The sequence below is a fragment of the Littorina saxatilis genome, linkage group LG6 (genome assembly GCF_037325665.1).
Source record: "Littorina saxatilis isolate snail1 linkage group LG6, US_GU_Lsax_2.0, whole genome shotgun sequence".
Classification (NCBI taxonomy): Eukaryota; Metazoa; Mollusca; class Gastropoda; order Littorinimorpha; family Littorinidae; genus Littorina; species Littorina saxatilis.
The window spans coordinates 12775432-12793402 of NC_090250.1; the positions used below are offsets into that span (position 1 = coordinate 12775432).

Genomic DNA, 17971 nt, shown 5'->3' on the forward strand with positions numbered 1-17971 from the left:
AAGAGAGAAGATTTAGAGCACTTACTTCCCTTGGTTTCTCAGAAAAAAATAGGGTCGGTCGGGTTACCGTAAACAGACTTTTTTTTTTTTTTGCCTAACAAACAACTGCTGTCAAGTCTGCTTTCAGCGGGTATGTAAGGATTCTATTCTTGCAGGTTAAGTACCGTACTGTCTTTTGTAATGCAAAGCACATTACCACGGCGGAAGCAGTCAGATAAACAGAACATATTTGCTTTCATGAACTTATATCCTGGAAGAATGATAGTTTTTGTAAAATGTACACAAAACTAGGAATGTAGTATTTCTATCACACCATTTTCTCACGTATGGTATTGCTATTAAGGCAAAAGTTAAAGCATTCCACAAGCAAGTTTGGGCTTCAACACACTTCAGGTTTAATAATATCACTTTGGGAGATTCTTGTTCATTCTTCCCTGAAGCAAGTTTACAGAACAATTAACACAACAGGCAGAATCAGAGGCACAGTATATCCACTCCATTGGCTGCATGGTGACCACAAATCTCACAAGTAAAACACAAGGAATGGTAACCATAGAAACACAACTGAATATCAACCCCACATGTGACTAGCAGATGCAGGCTCCCGTGGCTGTTCATGACAGTTCCCGCCATGGAGTCAAGTTGTGTCAGTGGAGATGTCTCAGAGTGAACACAAAACTTATCTTCAAACATACACCATACACGGCAGTTACAGAGCAGCATGGGCACAGTATGGTTTTTGTTCAGTATGTACCAGCAGGTATCACGGTCTGTGAGATTCACTTTCAGCATACACTACAGAAACCCACACCTCAGCTTACTTAGCAATTATTTTCTTTTCACAGTATAGATGACACGCTCACATGGTACTTTTTACCACAGAATGACTTTCGCTTGAGAGTTTTCACTTCATTTTGGAGTTTGTAGACGACACTTCACAGAATGGTCAGCTTTCATACGACATACAATGCTCCATGATTCAGCTAGTGATGACTTCCAACCTAGAACCACAACATAGCTTCTCACTATATATACTTTATGATCAAGTAGTTTACATTAAGCAGTCTAGCAGTAAATTTGTAAGAAACTTAAAATGGCAATGTCCCATTTTTGTGGTGCAAACATGTGCAATTGAAAAAGTTTATATTTTTACCTTTGCCACGCTTTCCCAAGAAGTAAAAAAGAAATCAGTTTCAGAGGAAGTGGTTTGGTGCCAGTCTTTACAGACGCATCTTCTTGTACAACACCATCATATGTGTTCTACTTCAAGCTACCAAGAACACAGTACATTTGTAACTATTAACTCAAACTTTCATAATAGAGAATTGTAGTTCATTATGGGGTTCATAAAGACAGAAGTAGACAGACTCCGTACACACAAATCATTTGAAGATTCACTAAAACCTTGGCCCATGAATTCATTCTAACCTGCAGCTACCATTGCACACACAGTTTGGCTGTAGGCAAACCCGACTAGCAGACTGAGAAGTCTGTTGCTAGCCTTCAGCTCAAGTGTCAAGTCGATGACTGCTGTCAGAGTTCCCTCAAGGAGAACTTTCTGTGGGTCCCTTACGCAATACATGTAGCATGAACTGCTAAGCAGGCCTCTCTGGTCCCACTGAACGTCTGTTACAGTCACACTCATCTGCTGGTTACACAAACTGCACAACCCAACTCAAATGCCAGGCAGAACCCACAGTGACACTCTGCAGTTCACCTGCTGAATTTCCGTCGGCATCATGAAGATCAACAGGGCTAGATCTCGTCGGCATCATGAAGATCAACAGGGCTAGATCTCGTCGGCATCATGAAGATCAACAGGGCTAGATCTCGTCGGCATCATGAAGATTAACAGGGCTAGAGCTCACAGAAGGGAGCTGGACCAGCACTTTGAAATGACATGCAGATCAACACATTATGGTCGAGCTGCGTTTTTGAGTCTTACACCCTGATGAGAACCTTACTACACATCGTGTGTGCTTTATTCCAAGCTCTCACTTATATTGCGGTTGTCTATATTTAGAGTGCCTACTTCCCCTTGTCTCTTAGATCTCATGACAGCCAGTGTCACTAGACGCGAGAGCCGTCATCACAACCTGTTGGTGGAGAACTTGTTGGTGGGCAGCTGGTTGAGTACGCCGACCAGCCTGGCGGAGTGGAAGGTGGGCAGGCCCTGAAGGTCACCGGGGCCTCTCAGGTCGCCCCTAGGGGGCAGGCTGTTCTCAAAGTCCTCGGGGTTGATGTGCGGCGCGATGTAGGGCTTGTTCTCGTACTTCTCCTTGGCCACGTGGCGCAGACGGGAGATCTCCGTCAAGGTCAGCTCTTCCACCAGCCTGTGAAACTTGCTGGACTTGTTCTGCAGCAGTAAGTGCGGCGCGTCCACCTCATGCAGCTTGCCGTCAGACACCACCATCACGCGGTCAGAGTCAATCACCGTGTCCGGCAGGTGAGCAAAGTGCAGCAGGGTGGTGTGTTCAAACCGTGTTTTCAGCAGCACTTGGATGATTGTATTGCACCTGAAAACACATCAAGAAGATGACTCAGTGAAAATGATGAAACATGTTTTCAAAAAATGCAGTATCAATGCTTTTCTACCAAAGCACCATTAGAAAAAAAAAATCAGCATCCACTAAAATATTAAAGAACAATTAAGGAGGAATACAATTCCTAACAAAAGAAACAAACAGGTTACATGAACAGAACTGGTAAAAATAGAAAAACATGGTTACTAAATCAATGTACCCCAAACAATGCTCTTTCAACAGCAAAAACAAAAAGCCGATTTGAGATTGTCTCCCTTGATGCACGAAACCAACACATTTTCTAAATCTTAAGAGTGCAATGAGAACACAGCTGCTACAAACAATTTGATTCATTGCTAAATATGTTTTGATAATTTCATGGTAATCAAACACCAAATAGAAGTTAGTTACTGTTTTTTTTTAACAAACATACCATGTTCATAAATGGTGTATGCAAATTGTCTCCCCTGATGCACAGACCTGAATCACACCGCTTTCTATGACTTTGTTTATTTCCTGCCCTATTTTTTATCCCCAGTTTAATTTCTGAACATATGATGTGAAACATTATATGTATCTATTATATATTTGTATCTACTAGAGCCCAGACCTATCAAATTCAAAGCAAATCAAAACTAACGCAAAGTTCTAAAAAATGAAGGGAATAGCATTTGCATTCTCAGGTGTCAGAAGAGCTCACCTACTGCTCTCTTGTCTACATTTATAGCGCTTACTTTGCTTTGATATTTTGATCCTGTTGTTAGTGCTTTGGCTCATTTGGTCATTATATTATTCTTAAAAAAACCGAAAATACAAAGAACAGCAAAAAGTACAGAAAACGACAAGTTTACACTCACATGATATCAAGACTAGAGAGGGGCTCCTCGTAGACGAGAATCTTTGGGTGTACCAGCAGGGCGCGCGCTAGACGGAACAGCTGTCTTCGGCCGGTGCTCAAACCCTCCGCTACAGTGCTCAGGTCTGTATACAGCTTCTCTGGCAAGGACTGCACCAGGTTGGTGAGGTGAACCTGATACACACAGAATACACCAGTGTTGAGTTCATGTGCAAGGCAAAACATGCTCATTCAACAAGAAAAACACAAAGAGCTGAATAGGAGTTATCTCCCTTGATGCACAAAACCATTTAACTAAATGATGGGAATATAATGACAAAAGCAGCCTTTGAAAACGGTTTGATTTAGTGTAGTTGTAATCATATACCAACAAGAAACTCAGTTAAAAACTCACACAAATATAAACTATGACCTGGTATTTGACAGAGTTCCAGACTTGTTCTCCACAGAAAAAGTTTTTTTTTTTTTTTTTTTTAGTAAAGCAAGTCTTAATCAGGTAGTTATGGATACAAAGATATAAGAAACAAACAAAAACAAGAAAAGAGAAAAATCAAAACCCACCAGCAAAAATGTGCACAAACAGACACAGAAACACACACACGCTGCAGGCAATACTTTGAAAACAACAGCACAAAGAACTTATGAACTGGACAAAATTCCCAATCTTGAGAGACATACACATAACTGTGAACAAAAGATGTAACTTAAGGGTAAAATGTGTTGATACCTCTTCCAGTGCCCTCCAGATCTGAGCATCAGTGAAGCGAGACACAGGGTCCAGGTTGTGGCGCACTGTTCCCACAAACAACCGGGGATCCTGAAATCATTCCAGTCCTTGATGTCAGACACACAGATCAATGTACTGCTTACAGTTTCAATACAAGCCTCTTATCATACAGCTGCATGTGTTCTGTGCTGAATAGAAGCATCAAACTAGCACCTGCTGTTTTTGTATGCACTGCTCATTCAAAAAATAAAAAAATAAACAAGTGTGGTTAAACCCTTTAAGACACAAAAAGAACAGGAGTACAAAAGCAAATTCATCGTTTAAATCCATGCAGTCACAAACAAACACACGCGTGCGCACGCACATACGCGTGCGCATACACACACACATGCTATCACCACACACATGCACAGATACACACAGACACACAGACACACGTTCACACACACACACACACACACACACACACACGCACACACACACACACACACACACGCATACAGACAGGCGCACACACATACATACAACACACACACATACACATGCACTCACACATGAATACTAATATACCTACACAATCTGCATACATGGCGTACACAACTGTTTAAAACCATATCACATAACCTAAACGAATCTAACAACTTGGCCTAACATGGCCGCACTAGTTTCCTGCTGGTGGCCTTACCTGTGAAATAACGAAGATTTTCTCTCTCAGTTTCTGCAAGTTGATATTTTGAATTTCTATGCCGTCAATCCTGATGAAGCCACTGTAGTCGGCCATTCTTTGCAGCATGGACAAGAAGAGTCGCTGCTCTGCTGCTGACTTGAACATTATTCCCATCTGGAAAAACAATCCACCACAGAATGTCAAAATGAATTTGCTTATGGTATATTTTTGTGATTTGAGCAGGTTTAGAGTACATGCACAATGTATTTATAGCTGTCAACTTTAAAATTTCTAGCAATATGTACTATCCCTAATATCAAAAAGAAAATTGGTGAACATTTTTTGACCTTCTCTATCTAGTTATAAAGTTATGTATTAGCAAAAAACAACCCGCAATAGATACAAATAATGTTTAACATTTTGCATTAATCATGCGTTGAAAAAAAAGGAAGACAGCACCACCGCAAATGGGAAAGATTTTGTAAAAAATGTGAGAGAGCCCTGATCGAAATGCAGCTGCTAAGCGCAAGGGACACCAATCACTTATGAGACTTGCCGCACTACAAAGCCACATGATCTAACTTGCCGCACTACAAAGCCACATGATCTAACTTGCCGCACTACAAAGCCACATGATCTAACTCGGCACACAAGCTGAGCAGCACACACTGTACCTTTTCATGAGCCCTGATGCAGCACCAGACGTTTCTCATGGTGTTGGGCCCCTTGCTGGCCCCGGTGGCTGAGACTCCCTCAAAGGTGATGATGCCGTACTGCGGCCAGGTGCTGGGCGGCCGAGACTCCGCCTCGTTACTCATGTCCAGCTCTGGACACAGCTGGTAGCACTGCATCAGGTGCTCCACTGACCCCATCTGGACATTCAGCAAAATACATGTACAGTGGAACCCCCCTTTAAAGACCGCGAAAATCAGGTTTTAAAAAGGAGTCTTAAAATGAAGGAACATTTACAGAGGTCATGAACTGAAAATCTGAGAAAATGGGGTCTTGAAAGAGATCGAGTCTTGAATTCTGATTTTCTTATTGTAATCCACAACTACTTTGATCAAATGTTTTCTTTTTCATGAAAAATAGAGACAGACTCCAAAATAAAAATCCTGGCAATAGTTATTGATGTTGTGCAGGACGGCGCTGGCCCTGCTGGCGATAAAAAAGAAGAAGGCGGGACCACTTACGTTTATCAAATAAACCCGGTCCAAACGGAGAGAAGAAGACTGTCGGTGTCACAGGTTAACAAATAAGTTAAACTGGTACAACAAGCACATCATCTATCAGTGATGGACAAACATTTCATATACATGTAATTCTAAGACCACAAACATGGTCGAGAACAATAGTAGAGTTATGTCGATGCTGTGAACACTGCTTTCTCACCTTGAAGTGGACGGCTGCTGACTTCCTGAGAGCAGGCTGCTGTACGTTCAGCAGATTGATGGCATAGTACAGTGCAAGTCCCACCAGACTGGCAGGTAGATACATACCTGACACACAAACAACACTTTGATCAAACACCTTAAGTACTAACATTTTTGTATCCATATCCCACGCAAACCATAGTTAGTTCATTATGATTCTGCTCTTCACAATTAGAGGTTCTGACATTCACCATAATTTTATATCACATCACTTCTAAAACTTCAATATCAGCATAATACGTACACAACACTTGAAACACTAAAAAGTGACCTTCCAATAATGTCACTCCATTTGCAAAAGATGTCATGCTTCAGCTCAACACAGTCTTGTTCTTTAAGAACTGTTAGGAAGATTGTTTGCTACAATATTACTACAATATGAGGAGAATTCATGGTTCAACCCACTACAACTATAAAAAGAAATCTGAAAACTAAGCTTAGCTAATTGTACAGGGAATCTCAATGAGAATGACCTTAATATCTTAACATGCAAACAGAAAGAAAGCATGGTCCATCGTAATGTTGATTCAGTTCAGCCCAGTACCTTGATATTGCACCATGAGAACAGATCCCAAGGTGGTTCCGAGGACAAGGGCAAAGCCAATGAGGTCGACCCTCATGCCAAACCAGCGGTCAGCAGCCAGATGCAGGTAGCACGCCGCGGTGCTTCTGTCCTGGTGCACGTCAAAGGTGTGCAGAAACCGCTGCTCCACACCAAACGCTCGCAGTGTGGTCACCCCGTCCAGGCTGCTCATGATGTGGGCACCCACTGCACTCTTGGCTGAAAACATAACACAGTGAGGGAAGTTATTGCTTTGTTTAGATATGATGACAATTGTCAGATGACAGGTTGATCATTCTTGATGTAAAAGTGCAATGAAATCTATTACTTTGACTTTACTGACTGGAGAGGCAAATGTTCTTGTAAAATTATCAAATGGGTAAGATAAGAACACATTTGTTAAATTATTAGTTCCTTCAGTGGCCCCACTGATATTGGTCCTATGACATTTTGTATAAATGAGAGCAAAGATTCTATATCATCCAGTCATAGTCAACACGATCTGCAGACTTACATTCGTATACAGAGCCTTGACCGGATGAATCCCAGAAAACAAATTACCTTGCCTGTCAACCTATCAAAACAAATCCACATTTCCAAAAGAGTTGGTATTCTGACACTGGAATATGATAAGAACAACACTGTGTAATCACTCACAAGAGAGCTCAATCCGTTCGACATCTTGCGTGGACTCATGGAACCTGTGCCGAGCAACGAGGAAGGCGATGGAGAGGGGGACGATGATGATGAAGAGCCAGTAGTTGACCGCCCCGATCACCACCACTGTGGCCAGCAGCAGGCTGAACGACTGCAAATGGTCAACAAAGAGATTTAACAAAAAAACTTTTGATGGTCTGCATGACAATCTTAGAGCTTTTTCCTGTTTCAGAAGTAAAATGGAAAAGTTAACATGATTAAAACCTGACTCAAATCACTTGCAGTGGAACCCCTTTTAAGACCCCGACAGGTCTAAGACCACCCCCTTTTAAGACCCCGACCCCTTCAGGTCTAAGACCACCCCCTTTAAGACCCCGACCCCTTCAGGTCTAAGACCACCCCCTTTTAAGACCCCGACCCCTTCAGGTCTAAGACCACCCCCTTTTAAGACCCCGACCCCTTCAGGTCTAAGACCACCCCCTTTTAAGACCCCGACCCCTTCAGGTCTAAGACCAACCCCTTTTAAGACCCCGACCCCTTCAGGTCAAAGACCACCCCCTTTTAAGACCCCGACCCCTTCAGGTCTAAGACCAACCCCTTTTAAGACCCCGACCCCTTCAGGTCTAAGACCAACCCCTTTTAAGACCCCGACCCCTTCAGGTCAAAGACCACCCCCTTTTAAGACCCCGACCCCTTCAGGTCAAAGACCACCCCCTTTTAAGACCCCGACCCCTTCAGGTCTAAGACCACCCCCTTTTAAGACCCCGACCCCTTCAGGTCTAAGACCACCCCCTTTTAAGACCCCGACCCCTTCAGGTCTAAGACCACCCCCTTTTAAGACCCCGACCCCTTCAGGTCTAAGACCACCCCCTTTTAAGACCCTAGTTTTCCAGATTTTTGGTGAATAATGTCAGTAAACTTACCTCCCTTTCAAGACCTGATTTTTGGTGAATAATGTCAGTCAACTTACCTCCCTTTCAAGACCTGATTTCTGGAGGTCTTGAAATGGAGGTCACTGTATTGCAAATCAAGCCCTGAACACTTTCTAAATTCGTATACCTCTTACATTTTAAACAGCTGTGTGATATGTACTGCACTCACCTGTAAACAGTCAAGAAAGATGGGTGGAAGGGTGTCAACAATACCAACGTCTCGTACAAAGCGACTCAGCACAGCGCCTGTAACAAAGACATTAAGAAACATTTTCAGTCAGCCAGGCCAACAGTCTTATGATCATGCCAATGTGCCTCAATAACATAAACAAGTATGACAGAAGACAATATCTTCAGCGCTTACTTCCCCTTGTGTCTTTAATCTTGTAAGTACTCTGTCTAACTTGGTTCAGATCCTATAAGGGAGAGCAGAAATCTGGCCTGCTGACACACCAGTGAATGACAAGCTCTACGGCCCTGTGGAGACCCTTCAATGGACAGCAGCATTTGTCAGGAGGACCGTAGTGCCTGTCTGAGCAAACGCAGAAGGAGAAGAAGAAGAAGACCCTATAAGGTGAAAGTCCAAAGTGCTCACCAGGTGTGTTGATGCGGAAGAAGGAGAGGGGTGTCTGCAGCAGGGAGTGGAGGGCGATGTTGTGCAGGACGGCGCTGGCCCTGCTGGCGATAAAAAAGAAGAAGGCGGCCTGCAGGAAGCCCAGCAGCACCGAGAACACCACCAGCGCCAGGTAGATGTACAGCCGCTCGTCAAGACGATCACGGGCTGGCCCGAACAGGGTGTCTGTGCTGGATTGGTTGACGTTCTGGTAGTGTTCTGACCTGGAGGGCAGTTGGGACATTTAAAAAAAATGTTAAAACTGTTTAATGACTTAGGTCAAGTAGGGCAATCTAGAAAACTAAGGAAAGAGAGAAAGGAAATGGGACTGTGGAAACAATCATACACATTACACCTGACTGTGTTTGGTGTTATATGCCGCTATATCAAAATTAGTGCTGATGTTGTGAATACAATAAATCAAGCCATGCAGAGGATATCATCACTGGTGATGGTGGCACTGCAGTTTTGATTCAGATGACAAAGAAATGAAAAAGTGTATGACCTATCAGCTAATCAGTCTGGTTTCTCAAAATACTCACCAATACGCCAGCCACCATTCACAGAGAATAAATCCACCCTGAAAAACAAACAAATAAAGACTTGTATTATTTCTTAATTAATGCCAAAAATAAGATGTCAAATCAACAAAAAGACCAAAAAGCACTGTACTCACATTAAAATGACAAACACAGAACAAATAACGGCGACGTTTCAACCTCTTGGGTCTTCTTCAGGCACAAAAAGATTAGTACACACACAAAAAGAAAAAAAAAGATGACAGAACAAAAAGAAGAATCACTGACAGAACAACGACACTGCACAAACCAACAGGAATCTCAAATCAAGTTTATATGTGGACATATTTACAGACAGTAGTTATTCAGCCCCTATTCTTTACACTTGCAACAATTCACATAATTACTTCAACACAAAAACAGCAAATACAAATAATAATTTCTTTTCACTAACTGAATGTAATCATGTACATGGAACACTTGAATCACCTTTGGAGGCAAAGCCAGTCAAAGAGGAGAGAGTTTGGGCTAAATTAATAACCCTACACAAATGGAAAATTTCTAAGTAAATTTTCATTTGATTAATATACTTACCCAATTCTCATAAATGCATTGACTTCAGTCTCACATGCTAGATGTCGAAAAACCACTCAAATTACCTGCCCTTAGAAGGGTGGTAACCAAGCTAAAAAGAGACGCCATAGCCGTTGCTATGTACTGACCTTGCTCGGTTACCCATAACACCCTGCGCACCACGTGAGCGCCAGCATCCGGAATAATCATTCGAGACTACTCAAAAACCCCAAGGATATAAGGTAGCGGGGATGGATGGGAGGGTATTAACAATTTACTATGAGAATTGATTAAGTATATTAATCAAATGAAAATTTACTTAGAAATTTTCCATTAAATTACATATTCTTACTCCAATTCTCATAAATGCAGATTCCTCCTAAAGGTGGAGGGAACTTACTTATGTCCTTGAAAGAACCTGCCCTGCAGCAACCAAGGCCGGCCACGAACTGGAGCCGTCAAGCCGACAATTCAACAAAAAGGACAGGTCTCATCAAAAGGCGAACAGGTAAAGGCTCCCACGCGCCCGAATCATCAAAAAGACGAGTGCTAGGGAAAGCCAAGTGAGCAGTCAAATTCTGCACGTCTTACGTGTGTCGTCGAAAGTCGAGAATGATTATTCCGGATGCTGGCGCTCACGTGGTGCGCAGGGTATTATGGGTAACCGAGCAAGGTCAGTACATAGCAACGGCTATGGCGTCTCTTTTTAGCTTGGTTACCACCCTTCTAAGGGCAGGTAATTTGAGTGGTTTTTCGACATCTAGCATGTGAGACTGAAGTCAATGCATTTATGAGAATTGGAGTAAGAATATGTAATTTAATCTGCTATTACTGTACTTGAGGTTTTCAAGTGCATGTCAGAAGACAAAAGCAGTGAGACCCTATCACAAACAGCTCTACAGTACAATCCAGAGGTATCTTGTCTAACCAACACACATTTAAATTGTAGAGCTACAGTATTTATAGCTCATGCTCAAGGCTGGCAGACAACTCTGCAGAGCAGCATCTGCTGTAAAAGGGGGACTACTCGCTAAACACAGAATCATTGAGGTATATACACTGTCACCGACCTGCTGCAGGACACAGAGGAGGATGAAGATGACGATGCCAATGAGACCTCCGCCCAGGATGAAGTAGGTGTTGTAGCAGCCCGAGCTGGAGGACGTGGTGCTGTTAAAGCTTGTGTCACTGTCGTTGCTGATCAGCGGGTCTCCTGAGTCCTGCAGTCAGTGAAAGTAATGTGATGGGCATATCTGCATGGTTCTAATCGTACGTATCCTGATGGTCATGTTACTTTTTTTCTCACTTTTTGTTGACAACTGTTAATGCTACATGGTTGAACTCTGGTCAGCACACCTAACAATCAAGCGTACAATTTTAAATGAACAGACCAACCACGTTAAAGTGCTATGTGTTGTGATACCAGGCAGCTACCCAATGCAAGGTCTAATTCTGGTCAATAATCACAGAACAACCGTACAACATTTAAAGGTTCATTTCTCACATCCCCAAAGGACCAAAGTTCATTCTGACAGCAACTATTAATTACAAAAGTTCTATGATTTTCCTCCACACCAAAGGTTGTGCAAAAGGGTAAGATCTCTTTACTTCAGAAAGACTCTTCTACTTCAGATTAAGTCTGCTGCTTAATCTCCATTCACTTATTCAGCCATAATTATGATATTTAGTTCTGATACTGGCCACATTGTATTCAGTCTTAAATAAGTTTCCAACTGTAAATCACAATCATGGGGCATACGAGAAAAGCTGGCAGTAACCACCTATAAATCTCATACCTTGATGTCATGGTGAAACATTTCGTATGACCCTGACGGGCTGTCCTTGACCCCTAGAGGTGTGGCGGGCGGTGTGCCAGTCAGGATGACGCTGCCCCCAGCTAGGTCCTGGATGAGGGGGGAGGTGAGGTCAGACAGGCGTGAGATGTCCACGTTCTTGTACGTGCGGCTGTTGAGAAAGGTTGTCACGTCAAGGCCGTTGTCCTGCAGCTCCTTGTATGTGCCACTGCTGTGAACTCGAGACTGAAAAACAACAGAGTGTAAGAAAGTGTCAGCTTTAGTCTGAACACAGCAATTCATTGGCATATAATCAATGTAAATGTCCCTAAGGTTTGATATCTATTAATGCTAGCTTATCTTTCTTGTCAACATTAAAACAAGACAACCTAAGACTTGCTCAAGACTCTCTTGATTGTTCAGGTCAAACAGTAAGCAGTGTCAAGACCCCTTGGTACAATGAAGGCCGATATAGTAAAGGCAGCTTCAGCTTCTTTCATACAGTGTTACAGATGAAATGACTATAAGCAAAGATCTTGAATACTGGTTAACTCTCACTTACCTGTGACATGAGAATGACATAATCCGCCACACGTGCATGGTGTGTGTTGTCAGTCACAACCAGACGAGTCTTGGAGCGAAGCAGTCCTGTGATACACCTGCAAGTCACAAATGAAACATCAATTCAGATTATTGCCTCCACCAGATTTCTCACCCACTCTTCCCAATAGTGTCCATCCAGTATCCACATTTATGTTTAGGCAGATGAATGAATGAAATCAATGAATCAAGAAAGACTGCAAAATAGATGACATAAACCAAATACGAAATGGATTGAGGAAGACTTTACTGAGTCCATAAAATATAAAGAAATCATATTTTCCCTAGCATATAAATGATTGCCACTCATGTAGGTAACTCTATATGCACCAGGAAATAGTTTCCCTTTGTTAACCATTTAAATGTTGTAATGTCTTAATTTAATTACCTTTTGAAGATATGCATGGCTGACTTTGGGTCCATACCACTGAAGATGTCATCAATCAGATAGATGTCACAGTTCTGGTAAACAGCACTGTAATAGGCAAGAGACACATAAGTATTAGGCCTGGCCGGGATGATGACTAGGGAGGAGGAGGAGAGGGCAAAGGAGAAAAAAAGTCTATTTTTTTCTAGCACGTCTACCACTTACAATGATCTAATGACAATCAAATAACATTTTTCTCTCTTAAAATAAAGACTGGTAAATCATGCTGTTCACATGTTAAGAGTAGGCGGTGGAGGGGAGAGGGATATACACAAATATATGTAACGTAGTGAAAACAATGCTGAATACACATGCATGAGAGACAGAGAGAGAGAGATGCAGAGATGGACTCACCGAGCCAGTGTGATTTTTGCCTGTGTGCTGATGTCCAGTAACAACCCCCTTTCTCCAACCACTGTCAGGTCACCCTGTGGGTATGCATCCAGCACCTGAGGAAAAGATCGATCAGTACAGTCAATAGTAGAAAAACACTTTGCAGAGAAATTGTGCTTCTCCGCAGGTGGCCATAATCACAGAAAATAGTGTTCTAACTGTAACCGTCCCTAGATAGGCCAGTTGGATCTTAGAGGACGTAGAACTCAAATAGTGAATTAAAAGATGAGTACCAAAAAAGCGCACAATATTCAAACTAAATAGGTCCAGCATTTAAAATCAAGCAATTCTTGGCTTGTTATGGCTGGTGAGATTGAATATTTGACATTAATATGTACTTATACACATTATGGGTAACAATACTCCTACCCAAACGGACGTCCCCGCAATAAGCAATGCTATAAGCATCTGCTGTACATGTGATGCTGGCTTGCTGTTGCACACTTCTCTAGCTCTTTATCATTTACGCTCCATTGTAACTTGCTTGGATGCGCAATGGCAATTGACATTGACAAAGACTGCACATATGTTCTTCGTGCATAATCATCATCATCATCATCATCATCATCATCATCATCATCATCATCATTATCATCTTCTTCTTCTTCTTCGCTCATGGGCTTAGACTGCCACGTACACTCGTGTTTTTGCACGAGTGGAATTTTACGTGTATGACCGTTTTTGCCCCGCCATTTAGGCAGCCATACGCCGCTTTCGGAGGAAGCATGCTGGGTATTTTCGTGTTTCTATAACCCACCGAACTCTGACATGGATTACAGGATCTTTTCCGTGCGCACTTGGTCTTGTGTTTGCGTGTACACACGAAGGGGGATAAGCCACTAGCAGGTCTGCACATAAGTTGACCTGGGAGATCGGAAAAATCTCCACACTTAACCCACCAGGCGGCCGCGGCCGGGATTCGAACCCTCGACCTTCCGATTAAGAGGCCGACGTCTTACCACCCCGCCACAGCGCCCGTCATCATTATCATCAAATCAAATCAAATCAAAATCATCATCATTTTCTGTGTGCTTTGTGTGTTTGTTTGTCTCAAGGACCAATTGTAAGAATAGACCTAGCCTTAAATTGTATTATTCCCCCCTCTGCTTCTTTACCTCTGTAAACTTGTAGGGGTAGTTATTTTTCGATAATGACCCAGCAACCAAACAAATAACGACCCAGCAACAGCCTGAATCCTCGATAGTGCAATGGGTTGAGAAGTTGTTGTTTCGGTACTACTTTTTGCGACTGAAAAGTTCCGAACGCTCTAACGTACGAAGTATACATCTCTGGAGCAAACAATACAAACATACCGCATTTAAATTAACAACTACAGGCCTGAACACATGAATCTTCATATAAAATCCATGAGTTCGGTTGTTTTCTGAATCTAGATTTGCCGTGCTCAACTGCGTTCATCACAAGCAATTTCCCGCAAGGCAAGTAACTCATACTTTGTCTAGCGACAAGAGTAGTTCTCCCTTCTTTTCACTCAGTTTCTTCGACAACAGACTGCAATCCGACGGTCAGTTTTCAACAATATTTCATTTAATAAACAGATCACACGCAACCAAATGCACACATCTCATCAATTTAAACAACATAAAGCGGTTTCATACACTATTTTCCCCAGAAAACTGAACTTCATACAGTTTTTAACGTTGGAACACGGGTGCAAAAGTTCGTCTGCTAGTCCCATTTGACGAAAGAACAGCGATACCAAAACATATACAGAACACACAATATCTGCCTTTGCTGCCACAGCAGAATAACAGCATATCTGTGTACTTGATTTTAGTCCAAAATAGGAAAACTGACAAGAAGTGTTAACAGAATGGAATGATTTGCACAGAACTATACAACCGCGCATTTATCGATCGCCTGCGCAGGTTGACTGTTAGAGTGAATAGGATTCGATCAAACTTTCGCAAAAAAACTCCTCTTTTCTTTGAATAACTGAAGAAAGGAGGAATAAAGAGGTTACACACCTCGTCTCAGTGATTATAAAAAATAATGGTCTCAGTTCGCGGTCATGAAAAAGCTCGCTAAAGCTCGCATTTTTCATGATCCGCTAACTTCGACCATTATTTTTAATAATCACTGACACTCGGCGTGTAACCTCTACATCCTTGTTAAAATATAATAATAAGTTGAATGCATGCAGTTCTTTACCTGTGTGAGACTACAGGCGTAGAGGACCTGGTTGTAGCGGCTCTGGGAGAACTCTGCACCGAACACGATGTTGTCTCTGATGGAGCCAGGGCACAACCAGGGCAGGGACGGCACAAAGCCGATACGACCGTGATGGAACAGCTGCCCTTTCTGACGCTCCAGTTCACCTATGATGGCCAGCAGGAGGCAACTCTGCATAAGGAAAAAAAGGTCTTGCATGAAACTGGTGTCAGGTGTCTTTCTTTAAGCCTGGCCTTAACTGGGCAAAGTCGACTACTTCTGGCCGCACAAGGCTTCAACAATGAGTTTTCGGTAAAAAGACTTCAATCTCAATGTAGGACCCTCTTTAATCTGATATCTTTCCTATGTTATTATGTACTGAAAAACAAAATCAGATCCAGTTTTGAGAAAGTTGTCAAACATTCCTATAAGCACAAAGTATACCTATCTTAACAATATCTACACAGAAATATTAGGCAGGTGATCTATTAACAATTGCTAACTAAAACAGATCTGGCCTGAAGATGGAGATAACAAAACAAAACATTGACCAGACAATTAGAGGTCCGGAGAGAAATAAAAGAAATGAGCCTTTCCTAATAAAGTGCTTATCAGCTATAGTGTCTACCACATTCTAGCTCATCAACGCAATATTTGTCAAGCCAAGCTCTCTCCTTGTCTAACTTTAAAAAAAAGTGTTCTGGAGCCCCGCCCAAACAGTCATGGCAGTACAATTAATTATGTTTATCATATATCACAGTGTTTCAAAATGATACACATCCATCTCACCTTTCCTCCTCCAGGTGGACCAACCACTGCATACATTTTATTCTGAAAAGAAGAAAATTATAGTATGAACCACTGGTCTGTGTAAACCAACTTTATTTTGTTGGAAAGGTTTTATACAAGATTCCCCTAACATCCCAATTCAATCATGCTCGTTCTCTTGACTGTATAAAAAATATTACTGTTTTTCTTCAATCAAAAATCTGTCCCAATAAACTATTCCCTCCCCCCCCCCCCCTATTAATTCAAAGATCCATCCACCCATCCATTCATCCATCCATCCATCCACCCAACCATCCACCCACCCAATCATCCACCCACCCCTCCATCCATCCACCAGTCCATCCATCCACCCATCCCTCCATCCACGCCACCTATCCATCCACCCACCCATCCATCAGTCAATCAATCCATGATCCATTAATTAACACATGCTGAAACAACACATAAATACCTTTTCCACATCCAGATCAACATTCACTAAAACCATTGGTGCCTCCATACCCTGTGTGACAAAGAGAAAAACAAGATTAAAAGTTAAAAAACCAAAAAACAAGGGAAAGTTGTGAACATGCATGCAAGCCCCTAATTAGACCCTTCAGGGTTGTCAATTGGCATTGGCAGTGGGCAAAAAATCCAAACCTATTTCAATTTCTATCATGTTGGTCCATTTGCCCAAACCTTTTAACTATGGACAAAAAGCAATGCCATAACTGCCGGAACTTCCAAAAATGACCACATTACCTTTCATGGTCATTTTGGCAAATTTGCCAAACAAAACAAATTTTAGAAGCATCCATGCCATATATACACATAATATGTTTGGAATGATCTGCATGTAAACACAAACTGATGGTGCTGAAGAAAGGGATGATGCACACACCTTGTCAGTGCTGGCATAGTAGCTGACAAAGCGCACGGCCATGTTCTCCTGCAGTTGCTGGTAGCCCACCCTGAAGCTGACACTGCTCTTCTCGTCCAGCAGCAAGATTTTCTGAACACCCAAACAAAACACACACACGCACGCACGCACGCACGCACACACACACATACACACACGCATGCACGCACACACACACACACACACACACACACACGCACACACACACACACACACACGCACACACAAACCTCTATTAACAGAAAACTTAAAACAATCCAAAAACACAAAAACAGATAGACTGCAAATGTTCCAAAATCAAGAAGCAAAAACCAAGAATGGTAAGGTACTAGAACATTTTAATTTGTAACAAAATAAGTCATTCACAAAAACATCAACCCAATAGTCTTTATAGCGGACACACAGACAAAATGAATGAAGCAAAAAATTATCTCAGAAAGCGTTGGTTATAATCAATCTCTAGCAAGATGGTCAGAGCCACAAGGAGTCAATGGCTTAAGCATTCCTTATGGCCTACAGCTATACATCTGTCAAGCCCACATAGAGTTGAACCCCCATTTCAAGACCTCCCCCATTCACATTTCCAAATCTACTGTTCATGTCTGTAAATATACCTCCATCTAAAAACTCCCTTCTTTGTAAGACCTGATTTTCTCAGATTTTTGAAGGTCTAAATGGGGGGGTTCCACTGTATCAGCAGATTTTGGCCTCTGAACTAACCTGCTCCCCCAAATTTGGTGTATGGCTGCCTGAATTCCAGGGAAAAAACATTCATACAAACCCACTCATGCCAAAAACATGAGTGTACACTGGAGTTACAGCTCATGAACACAGAAGAA

At 42.2% G+C, this 17971-nt stretch overlaps 1 protein-coding gene across 2 annotated transcripts in view; it reads right to left on the reverse strand.

Moving 5' to 3' along the window:
• Nucleotides 1-47: 47 nt before the first annotated feature.
• The window catches only part of LOC138968539 (ATP-binding cassette sub-family C member 4-like), a 95817-nt gene continuing 77893 nt past the window's right edge, over nucleotides 48-17971 (reverse strand). For both annotated transcript variants that reach the window (XM_070341115.1, XM_070341116.1), the window contains exons 9-28: nucleotides 17115-17225; nucleotides 16686-16736; nucleotides 16235-16276; nucleotides 15446-15637; nucleotides 13235-13329; nucleotides 12842-12928; nucleotides 12416-12512; nucleotides 11857-12099; nucleotides 11131-11280; nucleotides 9512-9549; nucleotides 8952-9193; nucleotides 8526-8602; nucleotides 7425-7575; nucleotides 6750-6986; nucleotides 6165-6271; nucleotides 5447-5644; nucleotides 4791-4946; nucleotides 4106-4195; nucleotides 3380-3552; nucleotides 48-2516 (exon numbers count right to left, since the gene is read on the reverse strand). In XM_070341115.1, coding sequence (XP_070197216.1) covers nucleotides 2090-2516; nucleotides 3380-3552; nucleotides 4106-4195; nucleotides 4791-4946; nucleotides 5447-5644; nucleotides 6165-6271; nucleotides 6750-6986; nucleotides 7425-7575; nucleotides 8526-8602; nucleotides 8952-9193; nucleotides 9512-9549; nucleotides 11131-11280; nucleotides 11857-12099; nucleotides 12416-12512; nucleotides 12842-12928; nucleotides 13235-13329; nucleotides 15446-15637; nucleotides 16235-16276; nucleotides 16686-16736; nucleotides 17115-17225 — 2964 coding nt within the window. In that variant the 3' untranslated portion in view covers nucleotides 48-2089. The remainder of the gene's footprint in view (nucleotides 2517-3379; nucleotides 3553-4105; nucleotides 4196-4790; nucleotides 4947-5446; nucleotides 5645-6164; nucleotides 6272-6749; nucleotides 6987-7424; nucleotides 7576-8525; nucleotides 8603-8951; nucleotides 9194-9511; nucleotides 9550-11130; nucleotides 11281-11856; nucleotides 12100-12415; nucleotides 12513-12841; nucleotides 12929-13234; nucleotides 13330-15445; nucleotides 15638-16234; nucleotides 16277-16685; nucleotides 16737-17114; nucleotides 17226-17971) is intronic.